Source organism: Chlorocebus sabaeus, chromosome 5, assembly GCF_047675955.1.
Source record: "Chlorocebus sabaeus isolate Y175 chromosome 5, mChlSab1.0.hap1, whole genome shotgun sequence".
NCBI lineage: Eukaryota > Metazoa > Chordata > Mammalia > Primates > Cercopithecidae > Chlorocebus > Chlorocebus sabaeus.
Window position 1 is genome coordinate 19,626,827 of NC_132908.1, and position 27,092 is coordinate 19,653,918.

The window sequence follows — 27,092 nt, forward strand, 5'->3', positions numbered from 1 at the left end:
TGTTGGTCAGGTTGGTCTTGAACTCCTGACCTCAAATGATCCACCCACCTCTGCCTCCCAAAGTGCTGGGAGCTATTGCATCTGGCCACTTTTAACTTTTGATGTTATATTCCATTTCCAGCATCTAGCTCTTAAATTTTGATATTACGTTCTATTTCCAGCTATGTCCCTTTTTCTTTCTTTCTTTCTTTTCTTTTTTTTTTTTTTTTTTTTTTTGAGATGGAGTTTCACTCTTGTTGCCTAGGCTGGAGTGCAATGGTATGATCTCGGCTCACCGCAACTTCCACCTCCCAGTTTCAAGTAATTCTTCTGCCTCAGCCTCTCGAGTAGCTGGAATTACAGGCATGCGCCACCACATTCGGCTAATTTTCTATTTTTAGTAGAGATGGGGTTTATCCATGTTGGTCAGGCTGGTCTCAAACTCCTGATCTTAGGAGATCCGCCTTCCTTGGCCTCCCAAACTGTTTGGATTATAGGCGTGAGCCACCGGACCCAACCTATTTTTTTTTTTCTTAAGAGTGGACTTAGTTTTACCAGCTTTGATGATTTGAATTCTCTGAGGCCCTTGTCTCCTCCTGCTCCTGACCAACCGTGTAGGTGCCCCCCTGATTCCAGGCCCCGAGAAGCTACTTTCAGCTTTGAAATGTATGTGCCAGCTTTGCCTACCCCCTGAGAAAGGGAGATTATTAGATGCACCTGGTATTTTGCAGTTTTATCAAAAGTGATGATTATGACCCCTTACCGTAATTTCATAGCCACCAACAATGTTCTCAGGTTTGGATGGCAGTCCAAATATACTTTAAGTATTAAGTATTTGGCAGTCCAAATATACTGCCAGATTAAACTATCTTGAGAAAGTAGAATTGACTGTCATTATTTGTAGATTCTGAATTTGTGAATTCAATGACTCACTAACATTTATGTGTAACTCAAAATCAGTAACCATTTCACGTTTCACTTTTGAGGTCATTTGCAGACATGCAGAGAGTGGCAAAAAATTTGAGTCCTCCAAGGGTGGTTCCCAGCCTTGGCCAGGTCAAACAAGATGACACCCTGTCCCCCTTGTTTCAACTCTCATACTACAAACAAGTATTCTTGACTTGATATAGTTGGTGCCTTTTTTTTTTTTTTTATGCATCTTTGTTCTTTATGTTGGTGATTTTGTTGTTTAATGTCACCCCCAGGCATAGTGCTGAAGTGCTGTCTCATGTTCCTAAGTGCAAAAGGGCTATGATTGTATCTTTCTTTTTTTACTTTTTAAATTTATTTATATTTATTTATTTATTTATTTATTTATTTATTTATTTATTTATTTATTGAGACAGGCTCTTAATCTGTTGCCCATGCTGGAGTGCAATGGCATGATCTCGGCTCACTGCAACCTCCGCCTCCCCCAGCTCAAGCCATTCTCCTGTCTCAGCCTCCTGAGTGGTTGAAACTACAGGCGCACATCACCACGCCCGGCTACAGTTTTATATTTTTAGTAGAGATGGGGTTTCACCAAGTTGGCCAGGCTGGTCTAGAACTCCTGATCTGAAGTGATCTGCCCACCTTGGCCTCCCAAAGTGCTGAGATTACAGGCGTGATCCACCGTGCCTGGCCCTGATTATGTCTTTTGGAGAAAGTACCTGTGTTAGAGAAGCTTAATTCAGGCATGAGTTATACTGCTGCTGGCCATAAGGTCAGTGTTAGTGAATCAACAATATGTATTAAATAAGGTGTCTTTAAACAGAAACACCCCAAAAAACGGCTTATGTATTGATCAATTGATGAAAATGTGACCAGAGGCTTGCAGGAACCTAATTTTGTATTTTCCCTAGGAGTAATCATTCAGTATTCCCTAACTCAAGTGACTGTGATGACTTTATAGATTATAACCGTGAATAATGAAAATGGATGGTGTCCAGGATGGGAACATAACATGTACAGCATCAGCACTTTCATATGAAAGTCTCCCGACAGCGCAGGTGCAGCTGTACGCTCCCCCAGTAGACAGGGCACATGCAATTCAAGAGCTGAGGTCGATACGGTGTAGACCCCGTAATTATAGGGAAGCCGCCACTTTTATTTGCCAGAATTTGTGCAAAGTCCTAGTTACTTTCTTCTCAAGCTAAGTTCAGTCTCTAGATGAGATGTACTGCAGCAAACAATGTTGATAATGGGTTCCAGGCACTGCTAACATTCTATATTTTTAGCTCAGCACATACCTAGGCACAGTGCTGCCAGAGAGTAAACTCATAGCTATCTTAGTGGGTACATCTGGGTCCAGGGAAATAGGATTTATGTTTGCTATTAACCCTTTCCTCACAATAATAAATCTGCAGTCTTTTTTTTTTTTTTTAATATGGAGTGTTACACTTGTTGCCCAGGCTAGAGTGCAGTGGCGCGATCTTGACTCACTGCAACCTCCAGCTCCCGGGTTCAAGGATTCTCCTGCCTCAGCCTCCCAAGTAGCTAGGATTACAAGCCACCACGCCCAGCTAATTTTTTGTATTTTTAGTAGAGACAGGGTTTCACCATGTTGGCCAGGCTGGTCTCGAACTCCTGGCCTCAAGTGATCCGCCTGCCTCTCCCTCCCAAAGTGCTGGGATTACAGGTATGAGCCACCACACCTGGCCAAAACCTGCAGTTTTATATCAAAATGTATCATCAGTGACAGTCCTTAAGGACAATCACATTTTTTTCTGACACCATAATTGTATTACAATATATCACAACTCTTAGCATTATGGACCAGAAAAGCAGTACATTTACTGCTTTTCAAAACTAATTGGGTTATCCTTGATACCTACCATCCCCAGCCTGTTTGAGATGCAGTAAAGGGCTCGGGTTGGTGCCAAAATCTTGGACACACCCTCAGCCATGAGTTACCATGATTAGCGGCAAGCACAGATCAAGCCTTGTCCTGGTCTGTGCCCTGGGGTTCTTTGAAGCTGATGAGTGATTTAGAAGAACATTGGCAGCCAAGTATAAGCTGGTCATATGGAGTCACACATGAGGCTGAGAGATGTCTGATTCATCTCATGATGAAAGCTGTTACTCTCATCAACATTTCGTCGACTTTGGGGAATGATTATGTTGCTGACTAGAGATCAACATGGAAATCTGGGTATAAAAAGCAGTCAGGGAGGCCGGGTCCTTTCTTCCAGTGGCTGCCTCAAATCTAGCAGGCCCTTGAATAACATCATTTTGTCCAACGCCATTTTGTTATAACTTTGATGGGAAAAAAGAAATTGATTCCCAGCCTGGGCTGTTGTCTGTGTGGAGCTTGCATGTTCTCTCCATATCTGTGTGGGTTTTCTCTGGGCATTCCAGTTTCCTCCTGCATCAAAGTAACTGTTTCACTTTTGAGGTCCTTTGCAGACATGCAGAGAGTGGCAAAAAATTTGAGTCCTCCAAGGGCGGTTCCCAGCCTTGGCCTGGGATGTGCACTTTAGGGCAATTGGCATGTCGACATTGTCCCAGTCTAAGTGAATGTGCGGTGTGCGTGACTGTGCCCGGTGATGGCATTCATCCAGTCTAGGGTTGGCTCTTACTTTGTGTCCTAAGCTGCAGGGACAGGCTCTGGCCCCCTGCGACCTTGAACTGGAATAACTAGCTAAATGATTATTTTACTTGTGTTTGTTAATCTCTCTTAAATGTATATATGGCTCACATTATTTATTTCAATGTTTAATATTAGAAGTGTTTTGGTATTTATTTAGATGTTTGGTGATGTTTTTTCTGATCATAACTATACCATAGGCACTCCAGCCTAGGAGTACAGAACAAAATCCCATCCCCCCGAAAAAAGAAAACAGTAATATGCAATAAAAACTTAACTCTTTTGTTTCCCAGAGACAAAGTCTTGCTCTGCTACCCAGGCTGGGGTGCAGTGGTGTAATCATAGCTCACTGTAATCTCAAACTCCTGGGCTCAAGCGTTCCTCCCACCTCAACTTCCTAAGTAACTGGGATGATAGATGTGGGCCACTACTCCTGGGCTAATTTTTTTTTTTTTAATTTTGTAGAAATAGAGTGTCACTATGTTGGTCAGGCTGGCCTCAAACTCCTGGCCTCAAGCAATCCTCCTGCCTCAACCTCCCAAGTGCTTGAGCCACGATGCTGGCCCTTAACTCTCGTTTATATCAATTAGATTATGGCAAAGTTAGTTTCGTTATACATCATTTCACTTAAAGTTAGTTTCCAAGAACCTATTGATGATGATAAGTGAGGGCTTACAGTACATGTCTTGGAGATAAATATTGTGAATGCACAATCACCCCTCAGGCTAAATAAATATTGACCCAGGAACACCAGAATCTGACCTCATTCTTCCCTCTTCCCTTTGGATAAACCTGTTTCTTTGTTTATGAGAACTATAGGAATGCCTCATTTTTATGCAAATATAAAGCAAGTGCCCAACCACCACATTTACCTAAATGCAGATGTTTTGGAGGCTCAAAACTCAAGGGTCTCCACCCAGGATCCATACATACAGAAAAGACACTTGTCCAGGATGGGGACTAAATCTTTGGAGTTGAGTGTTACGTTTTTATTTTGCTTTGTTTTTCATAGTTTTTTTGTGCAAAAAATGAGTGGAGCAAAGTAGCTGGGGGAACTGACTGTACGCTCGTCTTTTTGAGATTCAGAACTAGCGATATGTTGGAGTCCAGGTGACAAGTGTGGCAGGGAGTGGAAACCCTGTTGAGAAACGGGGACTTGAGAAGCATGGAATAGTACCTTTGGTGAGAATGTTGATGTTCTCTCAAGCTATTCCATCTACGTTGGCGATAATGAGGCTCCCGATGGAAGCTTTTGAGAATCAGATAGTTGGGGATTTGCTGCAGGAAGAGTTGTGACAATCAAGCCATTTAAATCTTAGTAATAAAACCACATGATATTTCATTTTCCCCTGCAGGTTTTTGAAGCCTTTGATATCCTGTTTACATCAAACATGTTACTCCTAAGAAAATCTTTAGTGTATACAATTCCACACACAGATATTTTAAATGACTACTTTGGCTCAGAAGAGTACAAATGACACCCCGGTCTTTTAAAATTTCAATTAGATTAAGTTTAATGTAGGCTAAAGCATTGATTGATCACCTCAAATATTGAAACGTAATTGCCTCAAATATTGAAACAATAAAGTAGTATCGTTCCTTAATTTCTTAGTGTTTTCTATAGTAGAGATTCTCTTAATGTGGATTTTGAATAAATTTTGTGGATTTTTTCTTTTCTTTTCTTTTGAGAGGGTGTTTTGCTCTTGTTGCCCAGGCTGGAGTACAGTGGCACGATCTCGGCTCACTGCAACCTCCACCTCCCAGGTTCAAGCGATTCTCCTGTCTCAGCCTCCTGAGTAGCTAGGATTACAGGAGCCCACCACTATGCCTGGCCAATTTTTGGTATTTTTAGTAGAGGAGGGATTTCGCCATGTTGGCAAGGCTGATCTTGAACTCCTGACCTCAGGTGATCTGCTTGCCTCAGCCTGCCAAAGTGCTGGGATTACAGGCGTGAGCCACCTCGCCCAGGCAGATCTGTTTTTTAATTTCCCTTTAAGATGGAACTTCCCTTTTATTTTCTTTTTTTTAAATTACACTTTAAGCTCTAGCATACATGTGAACAATGTGCAGGTTTGATACACAGGTAAACATGTGCCATGTTGGTTTGCTGCACCCATCAATTCGTCACTTACATTAGATATTTCTCCTAATGCTATCACTCCCCACTCCCCCAACCCCACGACAGGCACTGGTGTGTGATGTTCCCCACCCTGTGTCTAAGTTATCTCATTGTTCAGTTCCTACCTATGAGTGAGAACAGGTGGTGTTTGGTTTTCTGTTCTTGTGATAGTTTGCTCAGAAGATGGTTTCCAGCTTCATCCATGTCCCTGCAAATGACTTGAACTCATCCTTTTGTATGGCTGCATAGTATTCCATGGTGTTTATGTGCCACACTTTCTTTATCCAGTCTGTCACTGATGGACATTTGGGTTGGTTCCAAGTCTTTGCTATTGTGAATAGAGCCGCAATCAACATACGTGTGCATGTGTCTTTATAGTAGCATGATTTATAATCCTTTGGGTATATACCCAGTAATGGGATTGCTGGGTCAAATGGTATTTCTAGTTCTAGATCCTTGAGGAATCGCCACACTGTGTTCCACAGTGGTTGAACTAATTTACACTCCCACCAACAGTGTAAAAGCATTCCTGTTTCTCCACATCCTCTCCAGCATCTGTTATTTCCTGACTTTGTAATGATCACCATTCTAACTGGCCTGAGATGGTATCTCATTGTGGTTTTGATTTGCATTTCTCTGATGACCAGTGATGATGAGCATTTTGTCATGTGTTTGTTGGCTGCATAGATGTCTTCTTTTGAGAAGTGTCTGTTCATATCCTTTGCCCACTTTTTGATGGGGTTGTTTATTTTTTTCTTGTAAATATTTTTGAGTTCTTTGTAGATTCTGGATATTAGCCCTTTGTCAGATGGGTAGATTGCAAAATTTTTCTCCCATTCTATAGGTTGCCTGTTCACTCTGATGGTAGTTTCTTTTGCCATGCAGAAGCTTTTTAGTTTAGTTAGATCCCATTTGTCTATTTTGGCTTTTGTTGCCATTGCTTTTGGTGTTTTAGTCATGAAGTCCTTGCCCATGCCTATGTCCTGAATGGTATTGCCTAGGTTTTCATCTAGGGTTTTTGTAGTTTTAGGTCTAACATTTAAGTCTTTAATCCACCTTGAATTAATTTTTGTATAAAGTATAAGGAAGGGATTCTACATATGGCTAGTCAGTTTTCCCAGCACCATTTATTAAATAGGGAATCCTTTTCCCATTTCTTGTTTTTGTCAGGTTTGTCAAAGATCAGATGGTTATAGATGTGTGGTGTTATTTCTGAGGGCTCTGGTCTGTTCCATTAGTCTATATATCTGTTTTGGTACCAGTACCATTCTGTTTTGGTCACTGTAGCCTTGTAGTATAGTTTGAAGTCAGGTAGCATGATGCCTCCAGTTTTGTTCTTTTGGCTTAGGGTTGTCTTGGCAATGCAGGCTCATTTTTGGTTCCATATGAACTTTAGTTTTATCCAATTCTGTGAGGAAAGTCATTGGTAGCTTAATGGGGATGGCATTGAATCTATAAATTACCTTGGGCAGTATGGCCATTTTCATGATATTGATTCTTCCTATCCATGAGCATGGAATTTTCTTCCATTTGTTTGTGTCCTCTTTTATTTCATTGAGCAGTGGTTTGTAGTTCTCCTTGAAGAGGTCCTTCACATCCCTTGTAAGTTGGATTCTAGGTATTTTATTCTCTTTGTAGCAATGGCAAATGAGAGTTCACTAGGAATGCTTGTGATTTTTGCACATTGATTGTGTATCCTGATACTTTGCTGAAGTTGCTTATCAGCTTAAGGGGATTTGGGGCTGAGATGATGGAGTTTTCTAGATATACAATCATGTCATCTGCAAACAGGGACAATTTGACTTCCTCTTTTCCTAATCAAATACCCTTTATTTCTTTCTCTTGCCTGATTACCCTGGCGAGAACTTCCAACACTATGTTGAATAGGAGTGGTGAGAGAGGACATCCTTGTCTTGTACCAGTTTTCAAAGGGAATGCTTCCAGTTTTGGTCCATTCAGTATGATATTGGCTGTGGGCTTGTCATAAATAACTCTTATTATTTTGAGATACATTCAATCAATACTTAGTTTATTGAGAGTTTTTATTATGAAGGGCTGTTGAATTTTGTCAAAGGCCTTTTCTGCATCTACTGAGATAATCATGTGGTTTCTCTTACTGGTTCTGTTTATGTGATGGATTATGTTTATTGATTTGCATATGTTGAACCAGCCTTGCATCACAGGGATGAAGCCGACCTGATGTGGTGGATAAGCTTTTTGATGTGCTGCTGGATTCTGTTTGCCAGTATTTTATTGAGGAATTTTGCATCAATGTTCATCTTGGATATTGGTCTAAAATTCTCTTTTTTTGTCGTGTCTCTGCCAGGCTTTGGTATCAGGATGATGCTGGCCTCATAAAATGAGTTAGGGAGGATTCCCTCTTTTTCTATAGATTGGAATAGTTTCAGAAAGAATGGTACCAGCTCCTCTTTATACCTCTGGTAGAATTCGACTGTGAATCCTTCTGGTCCTGGACTTTTTTTGGTTGGTAGGCTATTAATTATTGCCTCAATTTAGAACCTGTTATTGATCTATTTAGGGATTCAGCTTCTTCCTGGTGTAGTCTTAGGAGGGTGTATGTGTCCAGGAATCTATTCATTTCTTCTAGATTTTCTAGTTTATTTGCATAGAGGTGTTCATATTATTCTCTGATGGTAGTTTGTATTTCTGTGGGATATGTGGTGATATCCCCTTTATCATTTTTTATTGCGTCTATTTTATTCTTCTCTTCTTTCTTCTTTATTAGTCTTGGTAGTGGTCTATCAATTTTGTTGATCTTTTCAAAAAACCAGCTCCTGGGTTCATTGATTTTTTGAAGGGTTTTTTGTGTCTCTAATGCCTTCGGTTCTGCTCTGATCTTAGTTATTTCTTGCCTTCTGCTAGCTTTTGAATGTGTTTACTCTTGCGTCTCTAGTTCTTTTAATTGTGATGTTAGGGTGTCAATTTTACATCTTTCCTGCTTTCTCTTGTGGGCATTTAATGCTATAAATTTCCCTCTACATTATGCTTTAAATGTGTCCCAGAGATTCTGGTACTTTGTGTCTTTGTTCTTATTGGTTTCAAAAAACATCTTTATTTCTGCCTTCATTTTGTTATATACCCAGTAGTCATTCAGGAGAAACTTGTTCAGTTTCCATATAGTTGTGCGGTTTTGAGTGAGTTTCTTAATCCTGAGTTCTAATTTGATTGCGCTGTGGTCTGAGAGACAGTTTGTTGTGATTTCTGTTCTTTTACATTTGCTGAGGAGTGCTTTACTTCCAATTATGTGGTCAACTTTGGAATAAGTGCAGTGTGGTATTGAGAATAACGTATATTCTGTTGATTTGGGGTGGAGAATTCTGTGGATGTCTATTAGATCTGCTTGGTGCAGAGCTGAGTTCAAGTCCTGGATATTCTTGTTAACCTTCTGTCTCATTGATCTGTCTAATATTGACAGTGGGATGTTAAAGTCTCCTATTATTATTGTGTGGGAGTCTAAGTCTCTTTGTAGGTCTCTAAGGACTTGCTTTATGAATCTGGGTGCTCCTGTATTGGGTGTGTATATATTTAGGATAGTTAGCTCTTCTTGTTGAATTGATCCCTTTACCATTATGTAATGGCCTTCTTTGTCTCTTTTGATCTTCGTTGGTTTAACGTCTGTTTTATCAGAGACTAGGATTGCAAACCCTGCTTTTTTTTTGCTTTCCATTTGCTTGATAGATCTTCCTCCATCCCTTTATTTTGAGCCTATGTGTGTCCTTGCATGTGAGAGTGGTCTCCTGAATACAACACACTGATGGGTCTTGACTCTTTATCCAGTTTGCCAGTCTGTGTCTTTCAATTGGGGCATTTAGCCCATTTACATTTAATGTTAATATTGTCGTGTGTGGATTTGATCCTGTCATTATGATGTTACCTGGTTGTTTTGCCCGTTTATGGATGCAGTTTCTTCCTAGCATTGATGGTCTTTACAATTTGGCATGTTTTTGCAGTGACTGGTACCAGTTGTTCCTTTGCATGTTTAGTGCTTCCTTCAGGAGCTCTTGTAAGGCAGGCCTGCTGGTGACAAAATCTCTCAGCATTTGCTTGTCAGTAAAGGATTTTATTTCTCCTTCACTTGTGAAACTTAGTTTTGCTGGATATGAAATTCGGGGTTGAAAATTCTTTTCTTTAAAAATGTTGAATATTGGCCCCCACTCTCTTCTGGCTTGTAGGGTTTCTGCCAAGAGATCTGCTGTTAGTCTGATGGGCTTCCCTTTGTGGGTAACCCGACCTTTCTCTCTGGCTGCCCTTAACATTTTTTCCTTCATTTCAACCTTGGTGAATCTGACAATTATGTGTTTTGGGGTTGCTTTTCTCAAGGAGTATCTTTGTGGTGTTCTCTGTATTTTCTGAATTTGAATGTTGGCCTGCCTTGCTAGGTTGGGGAAGTTCTCCTGGATAATATCCTGAAGAGTGTTTTCCAACTTGGTTCCATTCTCCCCATTACTTTCAGGTACACCAATCAAATACAGATTTGGTCTTTTCACATAGTCCCATATTTCTTGGAGGCTTTGTTCATTTCATTTTAGTCTTTTTTCTCTCACCTTGTCTTCTCACTTTATTTCATTAATTTGATCTTCAGTCACTGATACCCTTTCTTCCGCTTGATCACATCAGCTATTGAAGCTTGTGCATGCATCGTGAAGTACTCATGCCATGGTTTTCAGCTCCATCAGGTCGTTTAAGGTCTTCTCTACACTGTTTATTCTAGTTAGCCATTCGTCTAACCTTTCTTCAAGATTTTTAGCTTCCTTGTGATGGGCTCGAGCATGCTCCTTTATCTCAGAGAAGTTTGTTATTACTGACCTTTTGAAGCCTACTTCTGTCAACTCGTCAAAGTCATTCCCCATCCAGCTTTGTTCTGTTGCTGGCAAGAAGCTGCGATCCTTTGGAGGAGAAGAGGTGCTCTGATTTTTAGAATTTTCAGCTTTCTGCTCTGGTTTCTCCCCATCTTTGTGGTTTTATCTACCTTTGGTCTTTGATGTTGGTGACCTACAGATGGGGTTTCAGTGTAGAAGCCCTTTTTTGTTGATGCTGATGCTATTCCTTTCTGTTTGTTAGTTTTCCTTCTAACAGTCAGGTCCCTCAGCTGCAGGTCTATTGGAGTTTGCTGGAGTTCCACTCCAGACCCTGTTTGCCTGGGTATCACCAGCGGAGGCTGCAGCACAGCAAATATTGCAGAACAGCAAATATTGCTGCCTGATCCTTCCTCTGGAAGCTTCATCCCAGAGGGGCAGCCACCTATATGAGGTGTCTGTCAGCCCCTACAGGGCGGTGTCTCCCAGTTAGGCTACACAGCGGCCACGGACCTGCTTGAGGAGGCAGTCTGTCCATTTAGAGCTGTCAAACAGGGACATTTAAGTCTGCAGATGTTGTCTGCTGCCTTTTGTTCAGCTAAGCCCTTCCCACAGAGGTGGAGTCTAGAGGCAGTAGGCCTTGCTGAGCTGTAGTTTGAGCTTCCCAGCTGCTTTGTTTACCTACTCAAGCCTCAGCAATGGCAGACGCCCCTCCCCCAGCCAGGCTGCTGCCTCACCGTTCGATCTCAGAATGCTGCGCTGGCAGTGAGCAAGGCTGCATAGGCATGGGACCCACCCAGCCAGGCACAGGAGAAAATCTCCTCGTCTGCCGGTTGCTAAGACCTTGGGGAAAGTGCAGTATTTGGGTGGGAGTGTCCCGTTTTTCCAGGTACAGTCTGTCATGGCTTCCCTTGGCTAGGAAAGGGAAATCCCCTGATCACTTGCGCTTCCCGGGTAAGGTGACACCCCGTCCTGCTTCAGCTCACCCTCTGTGGGCTGCACCCACTGTCCAACCAGTGCCAATGAGATGAACCAGGTACCTCAGCTGGAATGCAGAAATCACCTGTCTTCTGCATGTGTCATGCTGGGAGCTGCAGACTGGAGCTGTTCCTATTCAGCCATCTTGGAATGGATCAGCTAAGATGGAACTTTCTTTTATTATTATTATTATTATTATTATTATTATTATTTTATGTTCTAGGGTACATGTGCACAACGTGCAGTTTTGTTACATATGTATATATGTGCCATGTTGGTGTGCTGCACCCATTAACTTGTCATTTACATTAGGTATATCTCCTAATGCTATCCCTCCCCCTCCCCCGACCCCCCAACAGTGCTGCAGTAAACATGTGTGAATGTGTCTTTATAGCAGCATGATTTATAATCCTTTGGGTATATACCCAGTAATGGGATTGCTGGGTCAAATGGTATTTCTAGTTCTAGATCCTTGAGGAATCACCACACTGTCTTCCACAATGATTAAACTAGTTTACAGTCCCACCGACAGTGTAAAAGCATTCCTATTTCTCCACATCCTCTCCAGAAACTGTTGTTTCCTGACTTTTTAATGATTGCCATTCTAACTGGTGTGAGATGGTATCTCATTGTGGTTTTGATTTGCATTTCTCTGATGGCTAGTGATGATGAGCATTTTTTCATGTGTCTTTTGGCTGCATAAATGTCTTCTTTTGAGAAGTGTCTGTTCATATCCTTTGCCCACTTTTTGATGGGGTTGTTTGTTTTTTTCTTGTAAATTTGTTTGAGCTCTTTGTAGGTTCTGAATATTAGCCCTTTGTCAGATGAGTAGATTGCAAAAATTTTCTCACGTTCTGTAGGTTGCCTGTTCACTCTGATGGTAGTTTCTTTTGCTGTGCAGAAGCTCTTTAGTTTAATTAGATCCCATTTGTCTATTTTGGCTTTTTTTTGCCGTTTCTTTTGGTATTTTAGACATTAAGTCTTTGCCCATGCCTATGTCCTGAATGGTATTGCTTAGGTTTTCTTCTAGGGTTTTTATGGTTTTAGGTCTAACATTTAATCTAATCCATCTTGAATTAATTTTTGTATAAGGAATAAGGAAGGGATTCTACATATGGCTAGCCAGTTTTCCCAGCACCATTTATTAAAAAGGGAGTCCTTTCCCCATTTGTTGATTTTGTCAGGTTTGTCAAAGATCAGGTGGTTGTAGATGTGTGGTATTATTTCTGAGGGCTCTGTTCTGTTCCATTGGTCTATATACCTGTTTTGGTACCAGTACCTGCTGTTTTGGTTACTGTAGCCTTGTAGTATAGTTTGAAGTCAGGTAGCGTGATGCCTCCAGTTTTGTTCTTTTGGCTTAGGATTGTCTTGGCAATGCAGGCTCTTTTTTGGTTCCATATGAACTTTAAAGTAGTTTTATCCAATTCTGTGAGGAAAGTCATTGGTAGCTTAATGGGGATGGCATTGAATCTGTAAATTACCTTGGGCAGTATGGCCATTTTCACGATATTGATTCTTCCTATCCATGAGCATGGGATGTTCTTCCATTTGTTTGTGTCCTCTTTTATTTCATCGAGCAGTGGTTTGTAGTTCTCCTTGAAGAGGTCCTTCACATCCCTTGTAAGTTGGATTCCTAGGTATTTTATTCTCTTTGAAGCAATTGTGAATGGGAGTTCACTCGTGATTTGGCTCTCTGTTTGTCTGTTATTGGCGTATAAGAATGCTTGTGATTTTCGCACATTGATTGTGTATCCTGAGACTTTGCTGAAGTCGCTTATCAGCTTAAGGAGATTTGGGGCTGAGACGATGGGGTTTTCTAGATATACAATCATGTCATCTGCAAACAGGGACAATTTGACTTCCTCTTTTCCTAATTGAATACCCTTTATTTCTTTCTCTTGCCTGATTACCCTGGCCAGAACTTCCAACACTATGTTGAATAGGAGTGGTGAGAGAGGGCATCCCTTTCTTGTGCCAGTTTTCAAGGGGAATGCTTCCAGTTTTTGCCCATTTAGTATGATATTGACTGTGGGTTTGTCATAAATAGCTCTTATTATTTTGAGATACGTTCCATCAATACCGAATTTATTGAGAGCTTTTAGCATGAAGGGCTGTTGAATTTTGTCAAAAGCCTTTTCTGCATCCATTGAGATAATCATATGGTTTTTGTCTTTGGTTCTGTTTGTATGCTGGATTACATTTATTGATTTGCATATGTTGAACCAGCCTTGCATCCCAGGGATGAAGCCCACTTGATCATGGTGGATAAGCTTTTTATATGCTGCTGGATTTGGTTTGCCAGTGTTTTATTGGGGATTTTTGCACAGCTAAGATGGAACTTTCAAAACACTGTTTGAAGCATCCTTTATTCCATGGTTTACTTAACTGTATTTATTATAACAATTTATTATGATTTTAAACTTGTGGTCAAAATTTTTAAAACCCCTAACATTTTTATGCACTCAAGGTATCCATTAGTTCATTATGTCAATGTTTCAGCAATAGTGTTTTGAAATTTAATAACAATATTTTGGTAGCCTTTTATCCATGTAAAATAGTCTCCCATCTTACATGTAGGAAGAGCTATCATATATTTTGCTCTTATATGGACAACTCACATATTAGACTTTTGTCTCTCTACAGTTCTAGGCTTTTCCACAGAAGAAGAATTTGAAGACTACGTTAAGGAAGTAAATAACTCTGAAAGGGTTATGGCTGCTATTGTTTTTGACCATGACTTCAAAAATAGCAATGATCCCCTGCCACTGAAGGTGAGAAAGTTTTATGCAAAAACCTCGTATTTCTACTTCCAGTTTCCAGAGATTTAATGAAGTAGAGGTATTTGTTCATTTTTCAATTTTATAAGTGGAGAGACCATAGCTTTCCCAAGATCGTAGTGCTTATGTGTGGTACAGCAGGGATTGGAATCCAGATCTAACTAACTTCAGTGTCCGTGCATTAATTTAGTCAGTGCCTCATGCTGATGTGGAAGGAATTGTATTAACTACCTGCCAGGCTTTATTCATAAACTGGACTCATAGGAAACGCTGACAATTGTGGACATTGCTTCTGCCATTGCATCTGATAGGGCAACTGTCTGTAGCCCTACAGATGATGGTAAAGAAAATGCACATTTCCTGTGACAAAACACCTGATGCAGTAAATAAAACATACGCATCTTCATTAGCAGGGAACACAACATGAAATTTTTCCTTTTTCTTTTGAGTGAGTCTCATAATTTCTCTTCTAATTATAAATAAAGAAAATAACTCAAGGAGTGAAGCAGGCTGAATCAAAATTAGAACATCTGCAAACACCAAGGAAGATTCTGATAACAACCCCCCAAGGAGGAGAAGCAAGGACAATGCTTTGAACTTGGGGTCTCTGGTGTTGAGTGAAATAAGCAAAGTACAACATATAGATATGCCCAGAGCCAAAATTCTGCGTTTAAGATACAGATGGTTGTCAATGGAACAAAAAAGGAAGGAAAACTGCCAGGTTTTAACTAGGGTAATAGGTATCCGTTCATTCCACCCCATAACTTCCTCCATATAGGTCAGTGTCCCTCAAGATGGTGACTCCTTGTAAACTGATGCTGATCTAGGCTCAATGGTATACATTGGGCTTGGCAATTTAAATTTAAATTGGTGCAATTGAAAACTTCACCTCTTCTGTCTGGCATGGTCTCCCTCTCCCTGCCCTATATTTGGCTTGCACATGCTTACCTTGTGCAACTGCTGCTGTGACTTTTTCTGTGTTGTCTCTTCTGACCACATGTACCCCTTCCCTCCTACATCCTTCCATGAATACCTTAACCATGTGTCTGTCACTGAGTTTATACTACAATGTAAGTAATGTTTCGTCAACTAGAATTTGAGCTCCTTGAGGAATAGGGGCTGCCTCCTTGAACATGGGATAAGTTCCTAAAACTTTTGTCTAGATAACTGAGTATATGAATATTCATCCAGACCTGTGGCCTCTGCCTGTCCCTCCTACTCTTCCTGATTTCTCTGGTCTGAGCCTTCTGACTTTTGACAACTCTTGGTCCATTTGCTGTCTTTTTTTTTTTTTTTTTTTTTGAGACAGAGTCTCACTTTGTTTCCCAGACTGGAATGCAGTAATGTGATCTTGGCTCACTGCAACCTCTACCTCCTGGGTTCAAGTGATTTTCCTGCCTCACCTCCAAAGTAGCTGGGATTACAGGTGCCCACCACCACACCTGGCTAATTTTGTAGTTTTAGTAGAGACAAGGTTTCACCATGTTGGCCAGGCTAGTCTCGAACTCATGACCTCAAGTGATCTACCCACCTCAGCCTCCTAAAGTGCTGGGATTGCAGGCAGGAGCCACCACTCCTGGCCCATTTTTTATCTTGTAAAGTTAGTTAACCTCAGCATGACATTTACTCAGTTCTCCAAAAGTAATACTACCTTTTCATTTAATAATTAGATTATGCAGCACTCCACACTTAGATCTTATCACATTCCTCCTCCATTCTCATATCGGAGTCTTCCTTATGCTATCATTGCTTTTAAGAGAGGAAGAGATTTTCCTCTTAGAACACTACACTTGACTGACATAAAGGGAAGGAAAATTAATAATGCCTTTTGGTACATTTCATTTTAGTATGCAGTCATCTGTCTGTTTAGGAAAAAAAACATTCATAATTATAGTTGCCACTATATTTGCTTACCACAAGCCTGCAGTATGCATCCAAGTGTTGCTGACACCTCAATAAGAAATTTCACAAAATTAACAAAGGATGGATTTAAAGGAGGTGGGCTTGAATTTAGATGTAGTCAGAGCATAGATGCCTTAGGACAAATTTGCTCTCGCTTCCTGATGTCCAGAATATACTTCAGCCTCATCAGGCAATCTACCTCAAAATCACATATTCCCAGTTGTAGTTTAACTTTCTTTTGTTTCTGATTATTCTTTAATTATTTTGGGATTAGGGGGAGTTCTTAGATATTGATTGTTTCTTATTGCTCCTTCTAGGTAAAATATTACCTGCGTTTTAGTAATGAAAAGAAGAGCAATATGCTGGAAAATATTTATGAAGAAGCAAGCTGGTTGACAGATTTTCTCTTTCCACCTATCCCTTCGGTGGGACCCAGAAACCAAGATGAAGATGGGGGGAGTCCTGGTAAGCAGATCTTTATTCTTAATATCTCAGTCATATAGGATGAGCCATTACATATTTAAATTTCTGTTTCTTTACTCTTGCAATGGAAGCTGCTTATTTTTAACTTACTATTTTGGTGATTTTTAAATATGTCCAAAACCCCATATGAAACATTCTATATCTTTGAACAACATATTTTTATTGCCTTTTATCCTTTCCTGGTCCTTACTATTGTGTATCTTTATATTTTCTTGTAGTTTAATTGTGCACTTTTGACTTACATGACGTAATGAACATTTGTAGGTACCAACACAACCTGATTAATTGTAACTGTGTGTTATCCTGTTGGATTGATGAGTGATTTTTAATATAACTATAGTAATTTAAAAACGTCAACTTATTATACAGCCTACCATTTATAAGGATTTAGTGTGGGGGCTTTGCTTTTACCAATAACTTTGCAAACTTACCTTGAGAAAACTATTCAACCAAAGAAATAAATTGATTGATTTAGCATAATTCTTAAAAATGTGAAATAACCTACATCTTAGGTATGGTAAGTTAATAGTACAAATATAAATATAATTTGACAGAGCATTGTGCAGTCATTAAAAGATTCATGAGATCTTTTTGTGGAAGCCAAGTTCAGAACTCTGTTATCAAATTATAGCTCTGTTAACTGCATATTCATCAACATAAAACCGGGACAGATACCCAAATTGAAAACAATTGCTCTGTTAGGGTGGCAGAATTGTGATGTATGTTTTTCTCTTTGAAAATAATTTCAGGCTGGGTGCGGTGGCTCACACCTGTAATCTCAGCAATTTGGGAGGCCGAAGTAGGTGGATCACTTGAGGTCGGGAGTTCAAGACCAGCCTGGCCAACATGATGAAACCCTGTCTCCACTAAAAGTACAAAAATTAGCTGGGTGTGGTGGCGGGCACCTGTAATGCCAGCTACTTGGGAGGCTAAGGCAGGAGAATCGCTTGAACCTGGGAGGTACAGGTTGCAGTGAGCCAAGATCATGCCACTGCACTCCAGCCTGGGCAACAGAGCAAGACTCTGTCTCCCAAAAAAAATTAATAATAATAATAATTTTCAAATATTATTTTTCCAGTCATAAAATTTGAAATGAAATCTTATGTTTCTTATGCATTATGTTACTGCATTATAACCTTAGTCTACTAGTAAGACAACATTAAACCCAAATTGTGGAACATTATCTGAGATCATGCCACTGCACTCCAGCCTGGGTGACAGAGGGAAATTGTCTCTAAATAAATAAATATTATATGTGTGTGTGTGTGTGTGTGTGTGTGTATAATCTTAGAAGAAAAATAGTCTTTGCAGAATAGTTGCAAAGGCAATACAGAGAATTCCCATATACCATGCATTCTCAATGGGGTCACAGTATATGAACACACCTATAGTGTATCTGTGGTATTAATACTTCATAGGGAAGCAGATATGGAAAAAATGTCTAAAGGTCTCCTTAGAAAGGCAATAATAAAAAAGATTGAGAAATACTATTATATATCCTGCATGAAACCTCCCTACCTCCCTAATATTACATTTTACATTACCATTATACATTTATCAAAACTAAAAACAAAACAAAACAAAAAAATTTGGTGCGTGCAACAGCATTTATATTTTACACAAACTTTATTGCATTTTACCAGTTTTTCCCGAATGTCTTTTTTTTTTTCTGTTCTAGGATCCCATTCAGAATATTGCATTGCATTTGGCTGTCACGTCTCCACACTCTCCTCTGAGCTGTTAAAGTTTTTCATTCTTTCCTTGTTTTTCATGACTGTGAGAGTTTTTAAGAATATTGGTCAGCCATTTTGACTCACTGCAACCATCGCCTCCCAGGCTCCAGCGATTCTCCTGCCTCAGCCTCCCCAGTAGCTGGGATTACAGGCATGTGCCACCATACCCAGCTTATTTTTGTATTCTTGATAGAGACAGGGTTTCACTATGTTGGCCAGGCTGGTCTCGAACCCCTGGTTTTAAGTGATCTACCCACCTCCACCTCCCAAAGTGCTGGGGTTACAGGCATGAGCCACCGTGCACAGCCAAAAAGTATATTTTTAAAAATTTTCCTACCCAAGGTACCAAAAACTGAATTTCTTCAATCTGATAAAGCACATTGCGAAAAGTTTGTAGCTTACTGATAAAATTGAACGTTTCCCTCTTGATACCAGGAATGTTTGCTCTCATCAGTTCTATTCAGCATATTCCTGGAAGTTCTCATCTGTACCAGAAAAAGAAAAAGAAATAAAAGGCATTAATTTTGGAAAAGAAGGAAAGAAATTATATTTCTTTGCAGGTGACAGAATCATGTATACAGATAAAACAAATTGAAAAAAAAAAAAAAAACCCTACTGCAACCAATGTGTTAACTTAGTAAAATCCCAAGATACAAGTACAATACATGAAAATAAATTATAATAAGCATACATCAAAAATAAGAAAGCAGTTCTAAAAGAAAAATTTAAAGAACCTCAACAAGTGGTAAAATATTTTAACTTCCTTGATTGGATGACTCAAAATTGTTACAACATAAATTCTCCCTAAACTGAGCTACAGGGAGAATCTTAGCACAGTCAGAATCTTAGCACAGGCTGGGCTGTGGTTGTTTATGCCCATAATCCCAGCACTTTCGGAGACCAAAGTGGGTAGATCACCTGAGCTCAGGAATTCAAGACCAGTCTGGGCAACATGATGAAACCCTGTTTCTACAAAAAATACCAAAAAAAAAAAAAAAAAAAATTAACCGGCACAGTGGTGTGTGCCTGTAGTCCCAGCTACTAGAGAGGATGAGGCGAGAGAATTGCTTGAGCCCAGGAAGTGGAGGTTGCAGTGAACCTAGATTGTACCACTGCACTCCAGCCTGGGCAACAGAGTGAGATGTTGTCTCCAAACAAAAACAAAAGCAAACACAAAAAACCTCAGCATGCTATTTTGGAGAAATTGACAAGTTTATTCTAAAATGTACATGGAAATGAAAAGGATCTGGTTTGGGAACAGGCACCCAAATCTAGCCATAAACTGATCCCAAAACTGGCCGTAAACAAAATCTCTGCAGCACTGTTACATGTTCATGACAGCCATGATGCCCACGCTGAAGGTTGTGGGTTTACCGGAATGAGGGCAAGGAACACCTGGCCCACCCAGGGCAAAAAACCGCTTAAGTCTTTCCTAAGCCACAAACAATAGCATGAGCAATCTGTGCCTTAAGGACATGTTCATGCTGCAGCTAACTAGCCAGACCCATCCCTTTATTTCGGCCCATCCCTTTATTTCCCGTAAGAAATGCTTTTAGTTAATCTCTAATCTATAGAAACAATGCTTATCACTGGCTTGCTGTCGATAAATATGTGGGTAAATCTCTGTTCGAGGCTCTCAGCTCTGAAGGCTATGAGACCCCTGATTTCCCACTCCACATGCTATATTTCTGTGTGTGTGTGTCTAATTCCGCTAGTGCTGCTGGGTTAGGGTCTCCACGACCGAGCTGGTCTCGGCAGATCTGAATTAGAAAAAGTAATCTTGGGAAAGAACAATGTCAGTGGACATATTCTGCCTGATTTCAAGATTTTCTGTAAAACTACAGTAATTAAGATGTTGTCATATAGGTGTGAGGATGAACAGATAGACCAACAGAAAGAATAGGATGTCCAGAAATATACACATATGGTTGTGGGGTTTTCTACGAAACTGCCAGTATGATTCACTGGGGAAAGAAAATCTTCTCAACAACTTTTGCTGGAGTAACTTGGTATTCCTATGGAAAGAATGAATCTTGATCACTTCCTTACAGCCTACACAAAATTAATCCAAGATGATCCTAAAGCTAAAATGATAAAGCTTCTATGGCAACATTGATGAGAATATCTTTATGATTTGAGGGTAGGCAGTGATTGGTTAGGGCACAAAAGGCACTTTTGAAAACAATTGGAAAAAGAAGAAATGGATAAATAGGACTTTATCGAAGTTAAATACTTCTCATATGTAAGACACTATTAAAAAGGCAAGATTGCTAGGGGAGAAAATACAATATGTGTATCTGACACAGGAATAACACTCAGAGTATATCAAGGACCTATGTAAATTAACATAAAAAATAGTTTTTAGATGTTATGGCAATGCTACATTTCTATGCAAGTTTTAAGTGCTTGTCCTTCATTTCTGTGCTCAATTCATGCACCACTAAGAAACTGTTTGCATACTGTCACCAGTCAAAGGACCACACTTGGTTTATCACTGACTATCAGACGTCAGCTCATGTATGTCACTCAGCTGTGGCACTTCAGCATCACTCACTGATGTCACTTAGTTGTATGAGCTTCATTTCTCTCTTCAAGTGTCCAGGATACAGAATCAAAGTCTTTACCTATCTGATAATTAATCCAATTCTCACTTATTTAAATTAATTGAGATTGCAGAAAGCAGCTCTCCAATTTCATGCAATATTTCACTTTTGGTAAGCTGGGGGTGAGGATCATTTTAGAAAGTATTATGTCTTTGTGTGGCAAAACCATGATAGCTGCTCTGAAATTTAGACTATCAGAAGAGCTTCCTTACACTTAGCTTTATCTCTGACATACATTAATTCCCTTTCTCTTCGTTCAGCTCAGCTGTTTTTTGGTCTATTGTACTTATCAATCTTTGTTTTCTCATTTAGGGTACATCAGTGAAGGGTTCCTGTTTGTGCAACACTCCCTGGATAAGGCCATCATGCAATATCATAGCGGCCAAGCTGCAGAAATGCTGTTTAGCAGTATCAGTGTTGATGTTCAGAGATTTCCCTACCCATCGTATTACCATGATTTCTTCTTTATGTTTTCTGGTGTTTTCATTCCTTTAGTACTTGTATGTATCTTCTCTCTGAATCATCTTACCCTTGTTCAATCCCTTGTGTGGGAAAAGGAACATCGACTGAAGGTAACTCCCCTTTTCTTGTAGTAGATGAAGCTTCTGTAGAAAATTCTGAGTGTGTGGGGCAAATTTATTTGGTGGAAGGTTCAATTATTTCTACATAGTCAACACTGATGGATGGTTGTGTTTCAGTAGCAGGCAAGAACTGAGCACTTAGGCTTCTTGGCAATATTCTATAACTTAGTTTTTAATTAGAATTCTAGGTATAGTTTTTCATTTTAGTTCTAGAAGTCTACTTCACAAGAATATTACAGTTAGAATTTAAATGCCAAATGCCCTAAAATCTCTCTGGAATAAAGTAATAATCAACTGGACTCTTGGAATTATATCTAAATGAATTCAGATACAACTCACTTCCAATATTCTATGATGCTGTGATTTTTATTTTTATTTATATTTATTTATTTATTTATTTAGAGACCGAATCTCACTTTGTCACCCAGGCTGGAGTGCAGTGGTGTGATGTCAGCTCACTGCAACCTCCACATCCCAGGTTCAGGCAATTCTCATGCCTCAGCCTCCCGAGTAGCTGGGATTACAGGTGTGAGCCACCATGCCCAGCTAACTTTTCTTTTGTATTTTTAGTAGAGACGGGGTTTCACCATGTTGGCCAGGCTGGTCTCAAACTTCGGACCTCAGGTGATCCATCCGCCTCGGCCTCCCAAAGGGCTGGGATTACAAGTGTGAGCCACCGCGCCCGGCCGATGCTGTGATTTTCTAAAATCACATTTCTGATCCCTGAATTATTTAAAATACATGACCTCTTATTGTCCCCTCCAGTATTATGTCTTAGCCCAGAATATGTTGTCTTCAAAATCCAGTCATCATCAGCCATTTAATCAATGATTCATTCAATGATTATTTATTTATTCGTTATTGATTTATTAAGTATCCACTTTGTTTCAGGGACTCTGATAAATCATAGGTTTGAATCCTTGGCTGTATTGCTTCTTATTTCTGTTACATGGCATATATAACTTTTCTAGCTCATTTTCTCAGATGTAAATTGACACCAATGATACCTGACATGCAGGGCCATCATGATATTGGTGAGATATTACCTGGAAAGTTATCACCCTCCAATTACCCAGACCTACTATTGCAAGGCAAAAAAGGGAAATTCACATACAGTGTTTTGTACGGTGCCTGGCACATAGCAGGGGCCCAATAACTTTGGGCCTCAGCCATTATATCACTGATCTCTCCATTTCACTGATCTCTTCCGTATCGTCAAAGGTCATGTCATTTTCTTTCTTTCCTTCATGAGTGGCAACACCACTTTACAGATCAGGTTCACGTTACTTCTCACTAGCTCTTCTCATCTCCTTACCCACTCGCTCACCCCCTAATCTACCTCACACGTTGTTGCCAGGGTAATTATCCTGTAATGCAGATGGCTAGAAATAATTTTAGAGATTGATTTATTCTATTGTCTGCTGAATGAAATCCATTTAAGCAAACAGATTTCCTAAGATTTAGCACCTAACTACTTCCCATTTTGTTGTTGTTGTTTAGCCCAGTAACTCCCTTTTCTTCTAGCGAAAATGACTGGCTGATTTTCAAGCTTCCTTATGTTGATTTCTTCCGACTGTAATGTCTTTCTTGAGTGTGTTCTCTGATTGGTGAACACAGTTAACTTTCTGCCTCATCCTTCACAGTTGCCATCTCCTTGTTGATGTTTCTCTTTAATTCTCAACTATTATTTAATCCTTTTTCCTTTGTGTCGCCCAGAGGATGTTATACAGACTTCATTCATATGGCTTATGCTATTTATTCTTTAATTTTTTTAAAATTTAAGCCTGTCATACACACACAGAAAAGTACACAAATCATAAGGTTATGGTTAAATCAATTTATCATGAAGAAAGCAACCCCATTTCATTATGGCTCTGTTAAGAAACAAAACGGGGCCAGGCGTGGTGGATCACGCCTGTAATCCCAACACTTTAGGAAACCAAGGCAGGTGGATCACGAGGTCAGGAGTTTGAGACCAGCCTGACCAACATGCTGAATCCACATGTCTACTAAAAATACAAAAATTAGCCAGGCGTGGTGGTGCACGCCTGTAATCCCAGCTACTTGGGAGGCTGAGGCAGGAGAATTGTTTGAACCCAGGAGGCGGAGGTTGCAGTGAGCCAAGATCACGCCACTGCACTTTAGCCTGGGTGACAGAGCAAGACTCTGTCTCAAAAATAATAATAATAATAACAACAATAATAACAACACTGCCAGCACCACAGGTGTCCCCTTGTGTACCCTCCAAATAACTTTTCCAAAAGTAGACACTAACATCAGTTAATTTTGTCTGTTTTTGAACTTAAAATAAATGGAATCATGCATTATATTATTTTGCATCTGCATGAGTCATTCAATTAAATATGTAGCTATAGTTCATTTATATTAGCTGACTTCTATGATTCCATGGTATGACTGTATCACAGTTTATCCATTTAATTTTGATATTTTCATTTGGATTGTTTGATTATTATAAGGAATGCTGCCACGAACATTTTATGGGTGTCTTTTTTGTTGAATGTTACATTGTGTATAGTTGCCATTAGTAGATAATGCCAAAGTTTGCCAATAAAGTTCTATCAATTTTCACACCCACTAGCAATGCCTAAAAATTGTTTGTTCCACATCTTCACCAACATTTGGCGTTACCAGTATATTCTAATTTTATCAGGTCTTGTGAGTGTGTCATAGAATCTCATTGCTCTGGATTGTTTAGGTGCCAACACATTTATCCTGAGAACTGTATTTCCTGGAAAATTCTTCCCCATGTGGTTCCTGTTTGAAGCTGGCCAGAAGCAAAGTGGCATGAGATTTGGGAGGCTGAAATGAAGCAGTAGGCATTACATTCTAAAAGTTGTGTTGATAAGAGTTGGAGAGAGACAGATTTAGGGTTGCAGGTACATTCCAGTTTGTCCTCACTCTTCTGGGCACTGTCGAGCTCTCCTTTGCACGGTGGTTTTAATTGTAATCTCCTTAATTATTAATAAAGCTGAGCATATTATGACATTTATTGGCTATTTGAATATTCTCTTCAGTGAATCGTCTGCTTGGACCCCTTGATTATTTTTCCCATTCATTACATTTCTTTTTTCTTTTTTTAAGAAATGAGGTCTTGGCCAGGCGCAGTGGTTCACGCCTGTAATCCCAGCACTTTGGGAGGTGGAGGCGGGTGGATCACTTGAGGTCAGGAGTTCAAGATCAGCCTGGCCAAAATACTGAAACTCCGTCTCTATTAAAAATACAAAACTTAGCCAGGCGTGGTGGTGCATGCCTATAATCCCAGCTACTCAGGAGGCTGAGGTAGGAGAATCGCTTGAACCCTGGAGGCAGAGGTTGCAGTGAGCCGAGATCACGCCACTTCACTCCAGCCTGGGCAACAGAGTGAGACTCTGTCAAAAAAAAAGAAAAGAAAAAGAAAGAAAAGAAATGGGTTCTTATTAGGCTGACTGAGACTTTTGGGCTCAAGCAATATTCCTACCTTAGTCTCCCAAGTAACTGGGACTACAGGCGTGTGCCATTGGGCCCACCTCTATTTTTCTGTTTGGTTTCATTTGGTATTCTTTTTTTCATTTGGAGGTGTAAGAACTTCTAGTATATTTGGAAGACAGTTATTTTGGTAGTTGATATGCATTGTGGATATCTTTTCCTAATGCCTTTTACTCTCACAATAGGACCCTTTAATAATTAGGAGTTCTTAATTTTAAAGCTGTTTATCCATCGTTTTCATTATTTTAGCACTTTTCAACCACCTAAATACTTACTTATTTCTCCTGTCTAATTGAAACCTTGCACCCTTTGACCAACATTTCCTCATTTCTTCCACCTCCCAGACTCTGGTACCCACCATTCTGCTCTCTATTTCTGTGAGTTTGATTGTTTTTGGTTCCACGTATAAGTGAGATTATGCAGTATTTGTGTTTCTGTGCCTGGTTTATTTCTCTTAGCATAATGTCCTCCAGGGTCATCCTGCTGCCCCAAGTGACAGATTTTCCCTCTTTTTAAAGCATGAATAATATACCATTTCATATATATACCACATTTTCTTTATGCCTTCATTTATTTTTTAAAATTTCCATTTTTAGTTTTGGGGTGCATGTGCAGGATGTGCAGAATTGTTACACAGGTAAACATGTGCCATGATGGTTTGCTGCACCTATCAACCCATCACCTAGGTATTAAGCCCAGCATGCATTAACTATGTTTCCTAATGCTCTCCCTTCCCCCATCCCACCCCCAAACAGGAGGGTGTGCCATTCCCCTCTCTGTGTCCATGTATCCACGTGTTCTCATTGTTCAGCTCCTACTTATAAGTGAGAACATGCAGTGTTTGGTTTCCTGATCCTGCATTGGTTTGATGAGGATAATGGCTTCCAGCTCCATCCATGTCCCTGCAAAGGACATGATCTCATTTTTTTTTAATAACTGCACAGTATTCCATGGTGTATATGTACCATATTTTCTTTATCCAATCTATCATTTCTATCATTGATGGGCATTTGGGTTGATTCCATGTCTTTGCTATTGTGAACAGTGCTGCAGTGAACATCCATGTGCATGCATCTTTAAAATAAAATGATTTCTATTCTTTTGGATATATACCCAGTAATGGGATTGCTGGGTCAAATGCTACTTTTGGTTCTAGATTTTTGAGAAATCACCACACCATCTTTCACAATGGTCAAACTAATTTATATTCCCACCAACGGTGTAAAAGTGTTCCTATTTCTTTGCAACATCACCAGCATCTTTGTTTCTTGACTTTTTAATAATGCCCATTCTGACTGGTGTGAGATGGTATTTCATTGTGGTTTTGATTTGCCTTTCTCTGATGATCAATGATGTTGAACTTTTTTTCATGTTTGTTGGCTGCATGAATGTCTTCTTTTGAAAAGTGTTCATGTCCTTTGCCCACTTTTTTAATGGGGTCATTTGTTTTTTTTCTTGTAAATCTGTTTGAGTTCCTTGTAGATTCTGGATATTAGACCTTTGTCAGATGGACAGATTGCAAAAGTTTTCTCCCACCCTGTAGGTTGCCTGTTCACGCTGACGATAGTTTTTTGTTTGTTTGTTTTTTGTTTTTTTGCTGTGCAGAAGCTCTTTAGTTTAATTAGATCCCATTTGTCAATTTTTGCTTTGGTTGCAATTGCTTTTTTATGCCTTCATTTATTGATGGACATCTAAGTTGACTAATATCTGGACTATTATGAATAATGCCTCAATGTGAGAGAGCAGATCTCTCCTAAACATATTAATTTTATTTCATTTGAATATATAACTGGATGGAAATACCGGATCATATGGTCATTCTATTTTAAGTTTTCTGGGGGAATCTGCATAAAGTGTTCCATAATAGCTGTACTAATTTACATTCCCACTAACAGTGTACAAGTATTCACTTTCCTCCACATCCTCACTAACACTTGTTACCTTTTGTCTTTTTGCCATTGTAACAAATGTGAGGTGATATGGTGGTTTTAGTTTGCAATTTTCTAATGATTAGTGATGTTGAGCATTTTTTTAATATATATGTTGGCCATTTATACGCCTTCTTTTGA

General features: G+C 39.7%; 1 protein-coding gene across 1 annotated transcript in view; it reads left to right on the plus strand.

Moving 5' to 3' along the window:
• Nucleotides 1–16,774, plus strand: part of LOC140711659 (putative uncharacterized protein CRYM-AS1) — a 37,375-nt gene extending 20,601 nt beyond the window's left edge. Inside the window, exons 2-3 of the mRNA XM_073015223.1 lie at nucleotides 14,102–14,229; nucleotides 16,455–16,774. Coding sequence (XP_072871324.1) covers nucleotides 14,102–14,229; nucleotides 16,455–16,640 — 314 coding nt within the window. The 3' untranslated portion in view covers nucleotides 16,641–16,774. The remainder of the gene's footprint in view (nucleotides 1–14,101; nucleotides 14,230–16,454) is intronic.
• The last annotated feature ends 10,318 nt before the right edge of the window (nucleotides 16,775–27,092 follow it).